Raw genomic sequence first — 19615 nt, forward strand, 5'->3', positions numbered from 1 at the left:
AATAATTTTTAAACGCATAAAGTATACAACATTATTAATATTTAATTACAAATGTATAAGTAGATACACTAATTATGTAAAAAATGTATCATACAATTCTAAAATTATAAAAAAAATTAAAAATCAAATACCTATAATATTTAAGTTATTAAATTAAAAAAACTAAGCTATGTTTAATGTTTAAGATAAATATTGAATACAATTCATCTTACTTTTATAAATGTGTTATTTATTTATACCTAATTTTATTATACTTTGTTCCAACGAGAGAACATGCCGCGCTCTGACCAAAATTTGTAATTTTACGCATCTCCCACGTGACACCTTGCCGTAGGGAAATCGGTTTCGATATAGCAGGGTAACGAGGGGTGATGCATAGAACCCTGCATGTTCTCTCGTGAAATAGAGTATAGTAATATATTTTGAAGTTCTTACATGTAGATGTTACATCATCGTAAAATATTAGGAAACGTAAAATGTTTTCCCCGTGATTTTGATTCTGTTTACCATATTATCATACTATAGAATTTTTAATTAGACTTGTACGCACCAATTATAAGTTAATTATGTTATAAAGGAAGTAGGAACTTGTTTTTTATACTAGTATGTAAACAAATGTAACACCAAATTTAAAAAAAAAAGAAATACTTAGGTAAGGTTTCTTAGGCAAATTAAAATATAGCTATGTACAATACAATTTATTATAACCAGTACCTAGCGCAACTATGGGGGCTTACATAGACGCAACTAGAGTTAGAATTCTGGGGGTGTGCTACTGCAGCTAACAAAATTATTAATTTAAAATAACTAATAAAGAATATTTCTGTGGACTAATCCCTCCTAGCCCCCCCCCCCTAGTTGTACCACTGGGGGCTTAGTCCTTCAAAACTACTCATTGCCCCCTCAAGTTAAATTAATCATCAAACTCATATTATATCAATTGAAAATAAATAAATAATAAAGCATTTTACATATTGCTTAATAAAATGTACGTAACACGCACATACTCAACGAAATCATAATATAATATTATTAGCATCGGGCAATAAGCATAAATATGTGAAATAAAACATTTTATAATTTTTCTTGTTTAATAAGGAGTTATGTAAAGTATATTTTTGTTCTCATATCCATCGCGGATAACTCTAATAATTATACAGTTCATATTTAGTCTTAGACTCTTAGTTATAAAAGTAAATTATGTAGGCACCTATCTATATACATACCTTTTTTAAAAACTACCTATCTAAATGGTAATACATCTGACTTTAAATGTGTTGTGTAAGACTTGAAACAAGCCATGAACACTTTCAAAAGTACTGAAGTAATGAATAATGATAAAACGAAAATGAAACTATAAAGTAAAAATAATTATTTAGTGGTTCATTTTTTTTGTAATAAAAATATTCAATGAATAGGTTGGGGCAAAGCTCCATCGGGTTACTTTTTTGGAAAATTTATGGTAGAGCTTCATCACACCCAACATTTTTGGTTGTTATCCTGTGAATGTGTTATGGCCAGACGAGTTGTTTACGACGTCAGATACCGGTAAATTCCGGCCCAATAACCTTTTATATAGTTGCAGGTGAGGCCTGACCACCCGAGGTAATTTACCGGAAGTTTTCGATTAAAATTAAATGTGTCATTCTACACTGGCCAGTGGCCATCCTAACATCTATATTCTATATAATTTAGTTGATTTGTTACTTCGAGTTCTATCTGAGACTTACAACATAAAATGCAGAAGTAAAGGATTTAAGGATTCAAATCAAAGGAAATTAGTGAAAAATAAGCGTTTATTATAGACAACAAATTACAAAGCTTAAACTAAAAAATTACGGCAAACCCATTCATCATCAAAAACAATAACTACCTACCTACCTACTTGATTTAGGGATTGGGCTTCGTTCGCCACCACCGAACCACCGAAATGTTTGGGGTGGTTGCGTTACCTACTGATTATAACTACTTTTCAATAACTCGAATAGAATAACATTTCTAGTGATTTAATAAATATGTAGTGTTTATCTATTGTTTTAAAATATTTATTTTTCCTCAATTTAAAATATAAAATTACAATCAAACAATCTGTAAATATTTACAAAATAACCATAACAAATTGTTTGGACATACCATAGTTTTGCAAACGATCCCATTGTTCTAGGGCCAGTACCATTGGTTTAATTTCTTTATTTTCGTTTTGTTCAACTATGAACTTAAGACGGTTACGATTAATATCATCCAAAGTCAACCAATTAAAAAACATCTCTTTGAGTTGGGAAACTAAAGATACAATTCAATGTAAAATATTATGTTTAAGATTTTGGTTATTTATGTTAAACCGTCTTACGCTTACCAAAAGGTATAAGATCTGTTAATGAAACAAAATTCCGGTAAGCAGACATTGCAGACATTTTTACTATATATCTAATCGTCGCAAGATTAATTATGGTCCTAAATAATTGTTATTTTGCAAAAGTTATACAGAAAATAATTCCATGGATTCTCAAATATTTGCTATGTCTTTGTAAACTATATATTTATTATATAGTTTTTTTTGATATAAAAGAAAAGTTTTAATATCCCTGGCAAGAAATAATATTATTCCCACAACTTTCAAATTAAACATAAAACTTTGCTATAAACCTTTTATTTGTTATAATAACCAATATGTTATATTGATATTTGATATGTCAGCTGAGTATTGAACATTAAAATACAAATTGTGTTTATCTACCTACGTAAAAGTAGTAAAATATTTTGTGTATAATATATCTATATTTTTATAGAAATAGGTAGGTAGTATGATTTAAAAAACCAACAGAAACTTACAATTTAAGATACTTAAAACTGTATACCTGAGGGCCGAGTGGTTACCTACTTGACGGCTTTTTAATGTTGGTATCAAAGTATTTTGTTTAAAAAAATAACATACCTACCTAATTGTTAAGAGTAAATAATAATCAGTCCATATTGTTTGTTTTTTAAGTGCATATTATTAATTACTTTCCTTAGTGCATATATTTTAATACATCCATTGAGCATTCAACTCCGAGGCGTTGTTAAAATCCAAGTATATAATTTGTATATATGTACTTAATTTGGTTCACAACCGCTTTTAATTGAAACTATTGGACTGATTTTAATCAAAATTATATCAATAGATTTAATGAGACTTGTGAAGTGTTTTTTTATTTTTTTATTTCGGAAAATAACTCCTATAATATATTATAGGTCACACAAATATAATATGAATGTCCTTCTTCAGTTCTTGAAACCCCCGAAGTAATATTTTTTGTTTCTCTCACACTATGTAACCAATGACTACCAGAAATAAACAAATATCCGGCCACGATATATTTTAACTTGGAATTCCTATGAGCAATAATAATATATCTTATTTCCAATATTTTGTCTATGATCAAATGCATATATAAGTACCAATATTAAAACATAATATAATATATGCTAGTATAATAGGCTAATATGAATTATACAATTAGGTACGACCAATTTTTTAAACCAAAATTAAATGAGTATTAATTAATAATTGTTGCTCAAGTTCCACTGCAGGCTGCAGTGTAAACTGTAAATCGGTACCTAATAGTGTACTTTTTACCGGGTTAAATAAAAACTCAAAACGTATACAGCTATAATACAGAATGAATAAATATTTATTTTGCCGAAAACATAATAATAATAAATTATGAAGCACAATAGACAGATAAATCTATAAACTTACATCTATATATCTAGTGATAATACTTTATAATATACTATATACATAGGCGCAATTTGGGGGGTGCTTGGGGGTGCTTAGCACCCCCAAAATTCATATTAGCACCCCCAAATTATTTTCAACAGCATCATTTAATTGTTATTGGTTATACACGTATTATGTCATAGACAACAGGATAAATTAATGTCTAAGATTTGACTTATATAATAATAATAATAATATAAATTATGTTACCTACTTACCTATATAGGTAGTATATATTATATAATTATAGTAATAATACCTAGGTATAATATATTGTATAAAATAAAATATCAAATATGATCCTGATACACACATAGATAATAAAGATAGATATCTCTATACTAGCCCGTATCCGTAGGTCGTAGTGTGGTCGTAGCCAGTAACAGCTTATCAATGTCTTTCGCTAATCTGGTAAATAGAAATAACCGTCTAAAAATAGAACGCTCATAATCAATTATTGTCGATTCGATGTGACCATTCTGATTGTATTTTTTCTGTGAAAACACACAGGCCGCACCATCAGACCATAATCATATACTCGTATTTTTCGAATCGTTAAGTCTGTGCGAGTGTGCGACGTACGTGTAACGTGTTTTATTGTTTATCCTCATTAACTTCCTATATTTTATTTTATTTAAATTATATTTAATTTTATTTTAATTACCTACTCAAGTTGTTATTGTTTTTAAATTTTATTATGGAAAATACTAAAAAGATTTTTAGTATTTTCAATTTTGAAAAAAAGTCAAAAAATGATAATGATAAACACCAAGAAGTAAGTTTTGATATTTATTAAATGAAGAAAAACCATCTTTATAATCATCATAATGTTAATTTTGATTTTGATTCTTTTTATATTTTTAAATTTATTTAGTTGAATTCTGAGGTCGTTGATGACCCTGATATTGAAATTATAGAAAAAAATGTTATAGTGAATCAAACTGATGCTAATCTTGTCGAAACATTTCCATTTCAACACAACAAAAATGAACTCCAACATTCTGATTTAGGAAATCTTGCAACTGGACCTTACCGTCCTGTTTTAAATGTAAGTTAACTTAACACTAGGTAAAACCTAGAATAGGTACTAATAATAAATATACCTCATTTAATAAAAATATTAGGTAATTTTCAGTTATTGATATTATATTTATTAGGTATTTATAGTTGCTGGTAAGGTAATTTTAATACCTACCTATTTAATTTAGGTACTTATATTTGTGTATATTGTAGTATAATAATCATATTATCATGTAGGTGTATAAACAAACTAGATTTGGTTCGCAAAACAGATCGTTTAGTAGCGAATGGTATAAACAATATACTTGGTTGGAGTATAGTATAAAAAGCAATGCAGCATTTTGCTATGTATGTAGAATGTTTGCTGATGAACTTATTGACGAAGTTTGGACAAATAAAGGATTTTCGAACTGGCAAAAAGTAAGTGTATATTTTTAACTATTTTTGACAATATTACTAAGAAAATATATCAAACTTTAAAGGATAGGTATTTATTAAAACTTTATATTTCATAAGACATGCATTTAATTTTTTTTTATTTAGCTTAATGAAAAACTGAAAAAACATACCAAAACAAAGCGACATTTAGTTTGTCTATCTAAGATGAATGGCTACTTAGCTTGTAAGAAATCTGGTTCTGTTATGGTGAAGCAGTGTAGCGGCTATAAGGAACAAGTGGCCAAAAACCGTGCCTACATTGGTACGCTTATTGACATAATATTATTTTTGGGAAAACAAGGTATTGCTTACCGAGGCCACAGAGAAGATGCAGATTCTCTAAATCAAGGTTACTTATTAAACTTATTTTATACTGCATTCATATTTAATTAAGTTAATTTTTTCAAGAGTATTTCTATATACATAACAATTTTCAGGCAATTTTAAGGAATTATGTGGACTTTTATCAAATTATCAGCCAGATTTCAAAAACAAATTTGATGAAGCAACAAATTATACGAGCTGGTCTATTCAAGATCAATTAATTAAATTGTGTGCAGAAGATATAAGAGAAACTATTGTCAAAGAAATTGATAAGATTGGTTTTTTTGCTTTAATGTGTGACGAAGCTAGGTTTGTTTTATGCATTTTTTTTTATAAAACTCCTATTTTTTAATGCATTCTAATTTATAAACGTTTATACAATTGTATTATTGTAGATGTTATAGAGAAGAGCAATTGTCAATTTGTGTAAGATATACCATTGACTTGGATGTATATGAAAGATTCTTATGCTTTGTTGATGTTTCAAAAGGACAAACTTCCAACAATATCGTTACTGCACTGTTTGAATGTTTTGAAAAACAAAAACTGACTATGTCCAAAATCAAAATAATTGCACAATCATATGATGGTGCTAGTGTTATGTCCGGACACTTACGCGGTGTTCAATCAAGAATTAAAGAACACTATCCATACGCTGTATACACTCACTGTATGGCACACCGCCTTAATTTAGTAGTTGTAGATACATGTAAGACAATAAAGGTAATATAAAAACAGATCAAATTTATAGATTTGTAGATATTCATTTCATATGTGTTATTATATTTTTCAGAGTGCAAAACATGTTTTTAATGTGCTTGAAGCAATATATGTACATTTTTCACAACCATCAAAAAATAAAAAGTTATGTGAAATGCAAAGCAATCTAGGATTAAATAAAGGAAATTTATTAAGAATATGTGACACAAGATGGGTGTGCAGATATAAAAATTGTGTTGCAATGTTGAAAAATTATTCCAGCATTCTTAATATTCTTAACGATGAAATTGAGGAACAAATTGATAAAGATGTAGCACGTGCATTAGGTATTATTATAGGACTTTCATTTAAAATAGTTATTTACATATTATATAGGTTCATTTATAAAACTAAATAAAATAATAATATTAATTTTCAATTTTTTGATTTGTAAATTGTAGGTATTTTAAGTTCTATTAATAAATTAGAATTTATAATAGTTCTTCACATATTGAATGAAGTGTTAAGCATTATAAATGTTTTAAGCAATCAACTTCAATCTAAATCTGCCACCTTGGGCAAATCGAGTAGTGTAATACAAAGTGTGATTTCTACTTTTGAAAATCAGAGGAATGAAGATGGTTTTTTTAAGCTCTGGGAACAGATTAAGGAATTTGCACAGTTAAACCAAATAACATTGGAATTATCAAACTCTAGTAAGAATTAATAATTTAAAAATGTGTCAAGAAATAATGTATATTTAATATTTATTTTTAATACCTAAGTACTAATGGTTTTACTTTTATCTACCTAGGAGCAAAATCTAAACGCAAACGCCAAGAGCCACGTCACTTGCAGAGTTATAATCTCGAGACATTAACTGGAACACAAAGTGAGACAGAATGTAGAACTGTTGAAGAGCATTGGAAAATCATTTATTTTCAAATAATTGATGCTGTTATTGTAAATTTAAAATACCGTTTTTCGGATGAAAGTTTAGTTTTAGCTAACTCATTAGACCAGTTTATGAAAATGGATTTTGAAAAAGGTTCATATTTCATCAATCATTACAAGGTTCGTAACTAGTAAATTATATATAAACTAAATAATAATAACTCATTAATTGAATTCATAATAATTATAAATAGGTACCTAACAACCATGTATATAATATATTGTTGTGATTAATGTAATGTAGGTTAATTTTGTAAATAAAATAATCATGTGAGGATAATATAATTTCAGGATGTTGTGGATATTGATTTAACATCATTGAAAGCAGAAATGTTGCTGACAAAAAATTGTTTACATAATAGAAATTTGGATTTTGATATACTTGGAATAAAGAAAGTGGTGACTGAAGATGTTTTTCCAAACTTGTTTAAACTTATTCAAGTAGGATTAGCTATTCCTATAAGCTCAGCTACTTGTGAAAGGTCTTTTTCATCTATGCGCCGAATAAAGAATTGGCTTAGGACAAGCATGGAACAGTCAAAATTTACAGATTTGTCAGTTATTAATATTGAGAGAGATCTAAGCAATAAAATTGATAAAGATAAAATAATAAATAATTTTGCTATGTCTCAAAGGCGTATATCTTTAGTATAATATTTAATGAAAATAAAAAACGTATTTACCTGTATTATATATTTATTTTTCAAATATTAATAATTATTGATTAATCAGGTATTATTATGAATGCATGAATGGTGTTATGAGGGGGGTGTGGGGGGCGAAGCCCCACACGGGTTTCTTTGGTCCACATAAATCTAGCACCCCCATAAATTCAGCCCAAATTGCGCCTATGACTATATAGTATAGGAAACAAAATATAGGATACAGTTGATAATATGTTATTTACAAATATCAGATCACTTATAGTTACAAAATATTAATCGACTTCTTCAACGGTAGGTCCTCGGGGATGGGTTCCAGGGAAACCATTTGCACCGGGAGGCGCGTTAGTTGCTCCTGGCTGTCCCGCGCCGTGGATCTTCAACATCAGAGCCGAACAGCTGTTTTGGATTTCCTTTAGCTTGAACTCATACTCTTCCTTTTCCGCCAACTGATTGCTATCCAACCACTGGATGACCGCTTCGCATTCCTTTTTACCGGCGTTCTTCTCAGATTCGGTCAACTTGTCGCCAGCCTCGTCCAACGCCTGTTTAACACCAAACACGTAGCTCTCCAGCTGGTTTTTGGCCGCTATCTTCACTTTTTGTCGTTCGTCCTCTTCTTTATACCGTTCGGCCTCGCTGACCATACGATCGATTTCGGCTTGAGACAGACGGCCCTTGTCGTTTTTGATGACTATGTTCTTGGAGCGCCCAGAGCTATTGTCCTTGGCCGAAACGTTTAAAATGCCATTGGCGTCCATATCGAAAGTCACTTCGATCTTGGGCACTCCTCTGGGCGCTGGGGGTATGCCAGTGAGGTCGAACGTACCCAGCAGGTTATTGTCCTTTGTCAAGGCCCTTTCACCTTCGAACACCTGTACGGTGACGGCCGGCTGGTTGTCCGCGTACGTGGTGAACGTCTGCGTTTGTTTGCACGGAATGGTAGAGTTGCGTTCGACGATTTTGGTCATCACGCCACCCGCGGTCTCTATGCCGAGCGACAGGGGGGTGACGTCCACGAGCAACACGTCTTGGATTGCAGAACTCGTGTCACCGCTGAGGATGGCCGCCTGCACCGCCGCGCCGTACGCTACCGCCTCATCGGGGTTGATGGACAGGTTGAGTGGCTTGCCGCAGAAGAAGTTTTGCAGGAGACTCTGGATCTTCGGGATCCTCGTCGAACCACCCACGAGTACCACGTCTTGTATGTCTCCTTTGTCCAACTTGGCATCCGCCAACGCCTTCTCCACCGGTTGTAGAGTCGACCGGAACAAATCGGCGCACAGCTCCTCGAAACGGGCCCGAGATACCCGAGTGTAAAAATCGATACCGTCGACCAGTGCGTCGATCTCTAGGGTGGCTTCCGAGCTGGACGACAGCGTCCTCTTGGCCCGTTCGGCAGCCGTCCTCAGCCGCCTCAGCGCCCTCGGATTGGCGCACACATCCTTTTTGGTCTTCCTCTTGAACTCGTCGGCCAAATGAGACACCAGCCGGTTATCGAAGTCCTCGCCGCCCAAGTGTGTGTCGCCCGCCGTGGATTTCACTTCGAATATCGAACCCTCGTCGATCTGCAGTATCGACACGTCAAACGTTCCGCCACCCAGGTCGAATATCAACACGTTCCTCTCTCCCTTCAAGTTCTTGTCCAGACCGTACGCCAGGGCCGCGGCCGTCGGTTCGTTGATTATTCGCATTACGTTCAGACCGGCTATGGCGCCTGCGTCCTTTGTCGCCTGTCTCTGCGAGTCGTTGAAGTACGCCGGTACCGTGATGACGGCGTCCGTGACGTTACGGCCCAAGTACGCTTCCGCGGTCTCCTTCATTTTGGTCAACACCATCGAACTGATTTCTTCCGGCGCGAACACTTTCCGTTCGTCTTTGAATTCCACTTGGATCTTGGGCTTCCCGCCGTCGCTGATCACCGTGAACGGCCAGTGCTTGATGTCCGCCTGTGTCTTATCGTCGTCAAAACGACGGCCGATCAAACGTTTCGCGTCGAACACCGTATTGACGGGATTCATCGCCACCTGGTTCTTGGCCGCGTCACCGATCAACCGTTCGGTGTCGGTAAACGCCACATAACTCGGTGTGGTCCTGTTACCTTGATCGTTGGCGATGATCTCCACTTTTCCGTGTTGCCAGACGCCCACACAAGAATATGTAGTGCCCAGATCGATACCGATCGCCGTTCGTCCGGCCATTTCGTCAACTGCAGTCGATTTTATTCACGCACAATTAATACGAAACAATAACGCAAATGTGATTATGTGTGTATATTAATATTATAGTATACAGGTACCTCGGTTCGATCGCAATAACAATTTATAAAATCACTCTTTGACTTGTCTTTAAACACGCACAGTAAAATAAAATGTGTGTAAACTGTAACACCGAGGTCCGAGAGTCGCAACAGCAATATTTGTCTCGTTGAAATACGAACCGCACGGGTGTCCTCACCAATTCGAACTGATGCCCGGGAGCGCGCCGTTTGCGGTTATATAGACGGACCGATCGTTCGAGAAGGTACGATACGTTTCGTGAAGCGCTCCTGCGACGGCCGAAACGTTCGAGAAGGTTCGATACGTTTCATGAAGCGCTGCTGCGACGACCGAAACGAGCCAGCCACAACACTGCTACCTGTGGCCTGTGACACACTGTTTAGTTTTCATCACTGCTCTACGTACCGTACCTATGATATGGCTACATAATATTTCAAAACGGCAATGTTGTAGACGATTCGCGAATTTGCTACGTCTTTCTCGTCATTTTCGGCACGTTGTTTACGTATAATATATCAAACGTACCTATCTGTATTTGTTTTTATTGATTAAATGTCCATAATGAAACTGTTCAAGAATTCTGCAATAGGTACTTATAACGTTCTTATTGACGAATACGGAATAATGTATTTTAGAGGTACCTACCCCTATACTATTTCCATCCGTCTGTATTAATATTTCACATTTTCTAACACGTATTATAATAGTGTATAACCGTTGATTATAATACGAATTCTGAATCTAGAAAAAAAAATCACCAGATTAAAATCCACAGAAAAAAAGCCACTTACCAACAACCACTAAACATTCAATGCTCAAATTATTTATTTTTATATTTAACAACATTTAAAACAAGGTTCCACGTAAGTAGTTAATTCTGTAACCAAAAAATCTGAAAAATATATAAACAGTCTTTTTATAGTTATTTTAATTTCAAATTTGGTCTGAATTAGATATTTAAATGAAAAAAAGGTGGGCAAGTGGGTGTCGCTCTGCTGTACCGTAGGTTACAAGTGGGTCACTGTAATGGATGGTGTTAAATTGGAATTCAATGATTTAAAATCATTATAGGTACCTACACCTACCTATAAGAAAAACGATTCTGAGCAAAAACGGTCAGTCAGCCTATGATATTACTAAGTAATATATTTGATGATATTATTGTAAATAAAGTAAGTTATATAAATCTATATATTGTTTTTTACGGCGCTTTTGAAAACTACTGGGACATTTTTGCTTTTGACCCCCCCACACAGTAGGTACCAACTAAGTTCACTTTCCTATCAGAAAAGATATTGTTGAAGAAAATCTAAGCATTTTTACTGTGCTAAAAGCTGATGACTGATGACAGACACAAAAATAAAAAAAACATATCTTTGTAAAATCAATTCATTCATCGCTCAGAATCTAAAATACTAATAAAATCTGAAAATGTTCCTAAACAGTTCAAAACAAATAAAATATTTTGAAAATTGTATCGTGTATAGAAAATGAGAATATAAACAACCAGTGAAAGTTTCATGTATATAATACGGTAATTAGTAATTAGAGTTACGCCAAAAACAAAAATCGATTTTTCGTAAAAATTCCCGTTTTTTAATTATTATGCAGTTTTTCCCAGCGTTTTTGAAAACTATTTAGAATTATAGATAGTAATATCATAGGCTGACTGGCCGTTTTCGCTAAATATAGGTAGGCGAAGGCGTAGGTACCTAAAATGATTTTAAATCATTGAATTTAAATTTAACACATCCATTACAGACTACAGTGAAGTCTAGACATCTACCTAATGTAAAGCAGAGCGTTACCCCTTACCCACTTATTACCAGATTGTTTCAATGTTTAAGATCCAATAACCATTATATTTTTAATAATTAAATAGTGGATATTAATAAATCATCCATACCAACACTTAAATAGGTACCTAAATACCTAATTATATATTATATTTATTAGTTATTTTATGTTCTGTTACTTGGATATAGAGGTATAGTTTACCAGTTAGGTACATATCCTAGAATTTTTGTGAGAAAGTACAATATCATATTATTCATTGTAATAACCTAGGTAGGCTGTAGGTACTATTCAATCATATTTTTATAATTTTATGAAAAATTGAAGGTGATCAAGTTTAATTCTGCACAATAGAATATTGGATATCATTGAATAAAGTGGTGGAAACTTCTAATATTAATAGGTACTACGAAGGAGTTTGGAAAAAAATTATTCTTTTGAGAAAATCGTGATTACCTGACAATTCAAAATTATTTTAGTAATAGATAACTAATAACTTAAGAAAATAAAATATTATTAACATCAATTTATATTTTATAACAAACAGGGGCTGTTTCATCAGTCAATAAGTACCTACTAAATATTATACCTAATACTACTAGTTCAAAAATTGGCTATTATTGTGAATACCTACTGAATTTAACATGGGACTATTATTCCCAATTCCCGCAATGACAATGCCAATGGTATTTAAGAAAAAAAAATTATTAAAACTATTTTTTCTTGTTATTATTTATTGTTTTTTATATTATTTTAATTCGTTCAATTTTCTGTCAGCAACAATTTTAATTCCACTCAATCGTTGTCAAATATTGATCGACACCACCTGACGGTTGGGCGCTAGTGCTGACGTTCTATAAATTATAAGTACCTTGCGAAAACTGATAAAAATAATCGTAACCATCTATATTATCTAAAATTAAATAAATTACAAATTATGACAAAACTCACTCATAGCCCATAGGTAGTCAATTAAAATAATATATTTTTGGGATACGAGTCAGTCAATCTGGTATGGAGTGGTAATTATTATGTAGCCGCAATTTGTACGCCTCTGTCCCTCTAATAAACCGGTCAGGCCGCTTGTAGATAGGTACTTGATTTAGTTGATTAGGGATTGGCCAGAAATGTTTGAGGTGGTTATGCCACTATGGTTATAACTATATTATTCAGTAATTGGAATAGAATAACATTTGTAGTAATTTAATAAATGGTATGTAGTGATGTACTAATATACTATGTCTATGTACCTATATAATGTTTTAAAAAATTTGGTTTTCTTCAATTTTTATAATGAAAAATCATAAATTAAAATATTAAAGTAAAATTAAACGTCAAACAATCTATACATATTTACTATAATAAACTGTTTGGACAGTTTTGAAAATTATCCCATTGTTTTAATTTCTTTTGTTTGGTTCAACTATGAACTTGACAGTTGCAATTAATATCATCCAGTCAACCAATTAAAAAATATCTATTCGAGTTGAGAAACCAATGATTAAATTAAATCCATGATATATTTATGATCTCGGTTATTTATGTTAAATCATCTTACTAAAAGGTAATAGGTATATTAGTGAAACAGCCTTAATAATTCCATATATTTTTTATGTCTTTATAGATAATATATTTTATCAAAATAATCTGTTTTTATGGTATATAAGAAAAAAAATTAATATCCTTAGGAAGAGAGATTACCTACACACTTCAAGTTAAACTTTGCTACAAACCCTTTAATAATTGTTATATCGATTATTAAACCATCACAATATAAATAGTATTTATCTACATAAAAGTAGTAAAACATTTAGTGTATAATACATCAATTTTTATAAAAAAAAGGTGATCCTGCACCCTTTGTTGCCCGTGAACAATTACTACTATTTAAAAAATTGTGATTGTTCAACTCCTTTTGGGAGATAGTCGTTGCAGTAAGTGCAACTCAGACACTGATAGACAATCCGATAATGTCAGATCATGGACAATGTGCGACAGCAAATCAAGTAGGCAACCCACCGCTGACACACTGATGAGCAGCTGTGAATGCAACTCAGCCACCTTTGTAGGCAATGTGCGAAAATTCAATTTGATGCATACTTGTACCTGATCTGCCCGATAACCAATAAAATAATAAATACTAATGTCTACTAATTATTTGTCCTATAAGCAATAGAACCATTTAAAAATTTCCATAGTTAATCTCAAAATTCCTGTTTGAGCATAAAAAGCATGATTTAAAAAAAATTAGAAATTTACATTTTAAGATTTATCTACCAATGTGGCAAGAATAAAACTACCAAAAATATTTGAATGTTATTCAAGTTTATAACAGATTCTACATCAAAATAAGTAGGACAATACAATTAAAAGTATTACCATTGCAAGAATTTGGTTGATCATTATAATATGACTATATCAAATTACTAAAAATGACCAATATAAAATAAAAACAACATTTACATAAATTCAAATTAAAATTTATTACGCCTTAGCAACTTTAGCAACTGCTGTCTTTTTTTTTGGACAATAAGTGTTGTTAAACAGTGCTTGGTAGACATTAGTCCTGATCTTGTTTCTGATTTTTCTTGCTCTCTTAAGCTTGAATCTTTCAAAATCACCCAAAGAAGCACGCTGAAATCAACAACATTTTCAAAATGTAATCTAATATACTTATAATATGTTATTTATTTAAAAATGTTTACCTTCTCCCTGTTGGCGGCTTTTTCTGCCCACCTAGTTTGAACCCACAATTTGTTTAAATCGGCTTTTTTCCATGCTTGGCGAACAGTCCTGGTTGATCCATTGTAAGGGAAATTAATCTTAAACTTGGTCAAGTGGATTTGGCTAATACGCATCTTTGACCTGGGTACTCCAGTTTCTGGTCCATCTACCAAAACCTATAAAATATAAACATTTTTATAACATGGTCTTTTTAAATAAGTTAAAAAAAAAATACTTACAGTTTTTTGATCGATGCAGTCGACTATTGAAACAATTTTGCCTTTGTAAGGACCATCAACAACATAGACCACTCGGCCAGTTTCCACAAACCTCTTGAAAGGCTATAAAAAAAATACATATGGATAAAAAATTTAATAAATACCTAACATTACCTTAACACACAATTGAATACAAAATATAACATAGTTGAAGTACTCAATTAATTTGTAAACAGTAATAATGAAACATTTCGATTGATATATGTATTGTGCTTTGAATTAAGTTTAGTTATAACTATAATAATAATGTTTGTCTAGTATTTATTTAATTTACTTGGACAGGGGAACAGCAACTAGTGCCTAAAATTTTATTAAAATGTGGATTTAAATTGTTGTCAATGATGAATGACTAAGTGAATTTTACCATTTTCAATATCAGCTTATTATCTATGATTTAGGCTAACGTAATATCTTGCTACACTTTTTTTTTGCCTAATGCAATAGTGCTCAGATATATAAAATAAACTATTGTATTATCAAATATCTGTGGTCTAGTGTTGACAATTAATGATATATGCTTCTGAACTACGAATTAAGATACTTTTACTGATAATTGTTATTTCCTTTGATTCTTACAGTAACATTTCGTTATTGATACCAAACTGGTCAATATAAAAATATAAAAATTTATTTTTAAGAAACTGAATGTATGAAATGTTGTAATTTGGAAAGATTACATGAATATAAATCCACATTAGCTTACATATTACATAGTTCCATATATTATATGTTAAATTGTTATAGGTAACCAAATTAAAAATAACATTCAAATTTTATGAATGGAAGGGGAGATACGAGGAGCAAAGACCCCCGCGAGTCTGTGTTAAATAATATTGCACTCAGAACGCAGTTTTAAGCTGTTGGATTGAGTTCCTCTACTTCATTTTTACAATTTGAGAACTGGTTAAATCAGAAAGTAATGATTTTAGTCTAGTTTTGGTCAACTCACTTAGGTCAACACGATACAACAAATACAACAAAATTATTCTACAAAGATAATATTTGAGCTCGAATAGGTAGTCGAATGAGACATCAAATTAGAATATCCTTGTTTAAATGTCGGATTATCAGGCAATTACCCATGGACCATGTTGTAAAACGAGGTATTTATATCAACACGGACATACCGTTCACGCAATACGCATCGCACGAACAAGATATACCGTCGAATATTACATAAAAACGTTTGGAAAATTTAGTTATCAAACCGAAAATGTCGGGACTTAAACTATAATTAATAAAATAAACGATTACATACCATTTTTCCGAAATATTGCTCTCTCACACGTCGATTGTTGAACCTAAAAGAATGAGAAACCAAACGCTTGGAACTGTGGTGCTTAGAAGACAATCATAACCTCACATTAACTAAAATGAAAAAAATACAACACGGCCTTCATGGAATGTGATTGAACACGTGTCAATTCCTCCATGACATTAACAACAACAAAAAAGGTGGGAAATTGGATTGTGGACGTCACAGAAAATACTTATTGGGCCATCAGTTATAACTTATAAGTTATTACTAAATTACTTATTACCTATATAATGTAGCTATAAACATGAAACATACTATGTTTATATATTTGTGGCCTGCGCGGTACTTGGATACGATCATAAGGGAAGATCAGAGGGGGCTTTATAGAGGCTACGCCCATAAAAACTTAATTTTAATTCTGAGGGGAGACGGTCTGTCGGACTAGGATATTTTGAATTATACTTATATTGCAATTAGTAATTTGTTTTACAATTAGTATTATATACTATTATGGAAAACTGATTTAGTTTTTCCTGAGAATATTGCACTATTGTCAATTATTATAGATTAGTGATTATTAATATTTAATTAATATTATATTATATAGCTACGTATAATTACATAAATAAATAACTATTTTATTATTTATTATTGATACGTTTCACAGCAGTAAATGTATAAATATAACGGATTAACATGGTATAAACCGAAATAATATATTTCATGGTATAAAATGTTTCAAGTCACCATCAATAATATTTTTGAACTACAATTTACAAATTACAACAAAATCTTAAAATTGTTATATTTTTGGTGTATTAATTATATTTTATAGGAAAAAATTGTATATTTATTATTACTTATATATTTATTTTTTGTTTTCAGCTTTTAGCAAAGCTTAAGTTTTTTTATCGACAAATCTAAAAAAAATATAATCATTTTTACACGCGAGTAGCGTATAAATACATGTTTAATAGGTACCTACATGTTAATCTAAATAGTGCAAAAATAGTCAAAATATTTTGAAAATTATATAATATGTTTAGAAAATGTTAATATTAACATTTTATGACCATTTCAAGTATTCAATTTATTTGTTTTTGAACTACCTACAACACAATGAGAAAATTCACAACCTATATTTTGTTTGATTTTTCGTAATTGTTAAGAAAACTGACTATTAAGTACTGGACCCCCTTCCCCCTCAAAAGTGTCAACTATAGATTCAATTTCCTATATCAGAAAAGATTTTGAAGTTCAAAATGACAACATTTTAAGCATTTTTACTGCTTTAAAAGCTAATGGCAGAAAAAAAACAACACATAATGATCGTAAAAATCAATTCATTCGTCGCTTCATTCTGAATCTAAATTGGAGTAATTTTTAAACTAGGAAGATGATATGGAGAAGATACCTATTGATAGAATTTACTATCACTATTTAATTTATAACAAAGTACAATTTTGTGAATTATTCTCACACTTGTTTAGGTACCTACTTCTTACCAGATAATGTGTTTTAAAAAAAAAAAACAACAAGAAACAGGCCCTGTGCAGCTGCAATTAAAGTCTGTAGTAGATACATACCATATATTACAGTATAGGTATTATACCTATTATACTATGATACGTGAGCACAGGTGAAACAATACATTGTACAGGGTGATTCGCCAAGCATGTTTACACCCATTTTTTCCTTTAATAATTATTTAATATTTTAAAATTCTTGAGATTTTTTTGTATTACTTAAAGAGTGTCCTGTGGTCTGTGGAGATATACATTTCTGTTTTCCAAATGAGAACCTCTATTCTTAATGTACATTTTTTTTGAAATTATGATGTACCTAGTTTAAAATTCAAACGAGTATAATTTCTTGGTTTTTAAAATGTTTATAATAAAGATAAAGATCTTTAAAAATGATTTTACAAAAATATAAAATAGATGTAATACCGGATGTACCTATAGTATTTATTATACTTGGACCATTTTTCCAAATTAATTGTTGTTGGATTAATATTAATTGCTACAATTGCAAATTTTCAAATCACCATAATTCTTATATTTTCCATGACATTATCTTGGACCTATTATCTTCAGTTAAATAGTCCTAAAACGACTCATTCGAATTTTGATTTTAATACGTCAACCATATTCATAAACATTATTTGCTAAATGCTTTACAATAGAAGGGCGAGCAGGGCCCAAGCCCAGGCCTTCGCGCTTTTCGCTAACATTTGGAGGCCTTGCGTTTGAAAAAAGTGGTACAATTAGTTTAAAAATTGGTTTTTGCCCTGTGCCTCGCAAATTCTATAGACGGCACTGGTGGGGAGGAGGTATTATTTTAAAAAGAGAAGTTTGTATATTGACAGCACTACAGGAACAGGACACTCCTTAAATAGTACAAAAAAACTCGACAGTTAGAAAATATGGTCTTTAACTAAAGGTTTATAAAATTTCAAAAAATCAGATTTTGAAGAACTGCAGTATATCTATTGAAGAAGAAAAAAGGGTAATAATGGTACAACTTGTGTATTTATAATATAGAAATTAGGAATAAATGTTACAAAGGAAGGTTCAAGGTGGTTTAATTTATGTCTGACTCTTAGGTAATATTATGTAGGCATGGAAGATTACAATTTTTCTCTTAATAATTCACTACCTACTTCTATATAGGCAGTATTTTTAATTTAATATATAAATTTTAATTCCAAAAAAAATCTTTGATAGGTAAAGGATTATTTATTGTAAATAATTTAATATTATTATTTAAGTATATAGGTAATAAGTTACTAATTTACTATATGTAAGTTGTTTTTACTGTTGCTTTTTATTCTCTTGCTGGATTCATAATGAATAATGTACCTATACTAGCTTTGTTTATACAGAATTTATATTATTTAAATTAATCACATTTTATGAAATTTATTTATACAAAAATGTCGAAGTCTGTTTATGTTCTACTTCTACACCGAAAAATGTGTGTACTAAAAAGTGTGCGATATGAAAAATTACAAAACAAATAGAACTTGCAGCAGCTGTAATTTACAAATGCAGTATCGCGGGTGAATCTAGGAAAAAGTAGCCACAGTAAAAAAATTGATAAATCCACATACAATTTAATTAATAAATAATGTTATAAATTTATTGTAGTATAATAAAATTATTAACTACATAGGTAAGTAGAGTACCTACTTTATAATTTTATACTACACAAATAGCTGAAAAAGGCATTGTCCATAACATAGGCGTGTTCAGACTTTAGTGGCCGAGGGGGCACAACAAATTTTTAAATTGTGAAACCTATTTTTTTTTTAGAAATGAAAAAACATTCATTTTTTATGTTACAAAATTCACAATGATAGGAGTATTTTTTAATTATAATCAAAAATAACCATTGTCAAAACAATAAAAATACTTTTTTTC

At 31.3% G+C, this 19615-nt stretch overlaps 3 protein-coding genes across 3 annotated transcripts; 1 reads left to right on the top strand and 2 right to left on the bottom strand.

The window, feature by feature from the left end:
• The first annotated feature begins 3651 nt into the window (after positions 1-3651).
• LOC132939914 (zinc finger MYM-type protein 1-like) lies at positions 3652-7886 on the top strand. Its single transcript, XM_061007343.1, has 10 exons — positions 3652-4538; positions 4638-4811; positions 5021-5203; positions 5327-5570; positions 5659-5854; positions 5941-6268; positions 6339-6591; positions 6706-6960; positions 7059-7318; positions 7490-7886. Exons 1-10 carry the CDS (start codon positions 4461-4463, stop codon positions 7850-7852), a joined length of 2334 nt encoding a protein of 777 aa, XP_060863326.1. The 5' UTR covers positions 3652-4460; the 3' UTR covers positions 7853-7886.
• A 46-nt stretch (positions 7887-7932) lies between these two features.
• LOC132939915 (heat shock protein 70 B2-like) lies at positions 7933-10592 on the bottom strand. Its single transcript, XM_061007344.1, has one exon. It carries the CDS (start codon positions 10059-10061, stop codon positions 8136-8138), a length of 1926 nt encoding a protein of 641 aa, XP_060863327.1. The 5' UTR covers positions 10062-10592; the 3' UTR covers positions 7933-8135.
• Positions 10593-14397: 3805 nt separating this feature from the next.
• On the bottom strand, positions 14398-16319 carry LOC132938506 (large ribosomal subunit protein eL14). Its single transcript, XM_061005376.1, has 4 exons — positions 16194-16319; positions 14897-14998; positions 14639-14833; positions 14398-14567 (listed from the first exon to the last, which is right to left on the bottom strand). The coding sequence occupies exons 1-4, from the start codon at positions 16194-16196 to the stop codon at positions 14418-14420; spliced, it is 450 nt and encodes a 149-aa protein (XP_060861359.1). The 5' UTR covers positions 16197-16319; the 3' UTR covers positions 14398-14417.
• Positions 16320-19615: the final 3296 nt, after the last annotated feature.

The sequence above is a fragment of the Metopolophium dirhodum genome, chromosome 2 (genome assembly GCF_019925205.1).
Source record: "Metopolophium dirhodum isolate CAU chromosome 2, ASM1992520v1, whole genome shotgun sequence".
In the NCBI taxonomy this organism is placed as follows: domain Eukaryota; kingdom Metazoa; phylum Arthropoda; class Insecta; order Hemiptera; family Aphididae; genus Metopolophium; species Metopolophium dirhodum.

Bases quoted from the DNA above. Each gene is read 5' to 3' on its own strand.
- LOC132939914 (XM_061007343.1), top strand. From the start codon at position 4,461: ATGGAAAATACTAAAAAGATTTTTAGTATTTTCAATTTTGAAAAAAAG. The intron at 6,592-6,705 runs GTATTATTATAG...TGTAAATTGTAG, and splicing joins AGATGTAGCACGTGCATTAG to GTATTTTAAGTTCTATTAAT. The intron at 7,319-7,489 runs GTTCGTAACTAG...ATATAATTTCAG, and splicing joins ATTTCATCAATCATTACAAG to GATGTTGTGGATATTGATTT.
- LOC132939915 (XM_061007344.1), bottom strand. From the start codon at position 10,061: ATGGCCGGACGAACGGCGATCGGTATCGATCTGGGCACTACATATTCT.
- LOC132938506 (XM_061005376.1), bottom strand. The intron at 14,834-14,896 runs GTAAGTATTTTT...TATATTTTATAG, and splicing joins ACTGCATCGATCAAAAAACT to GTTTTGGTAGATGGACCAGA. The intron at 14,568-14,638 runs GTAAACATTTTT...TGTTGATTTCAG, and splicing joins AAGCCGCCAACAGGGAGAAG to CGTGCTTCTTTGGGTGATTT.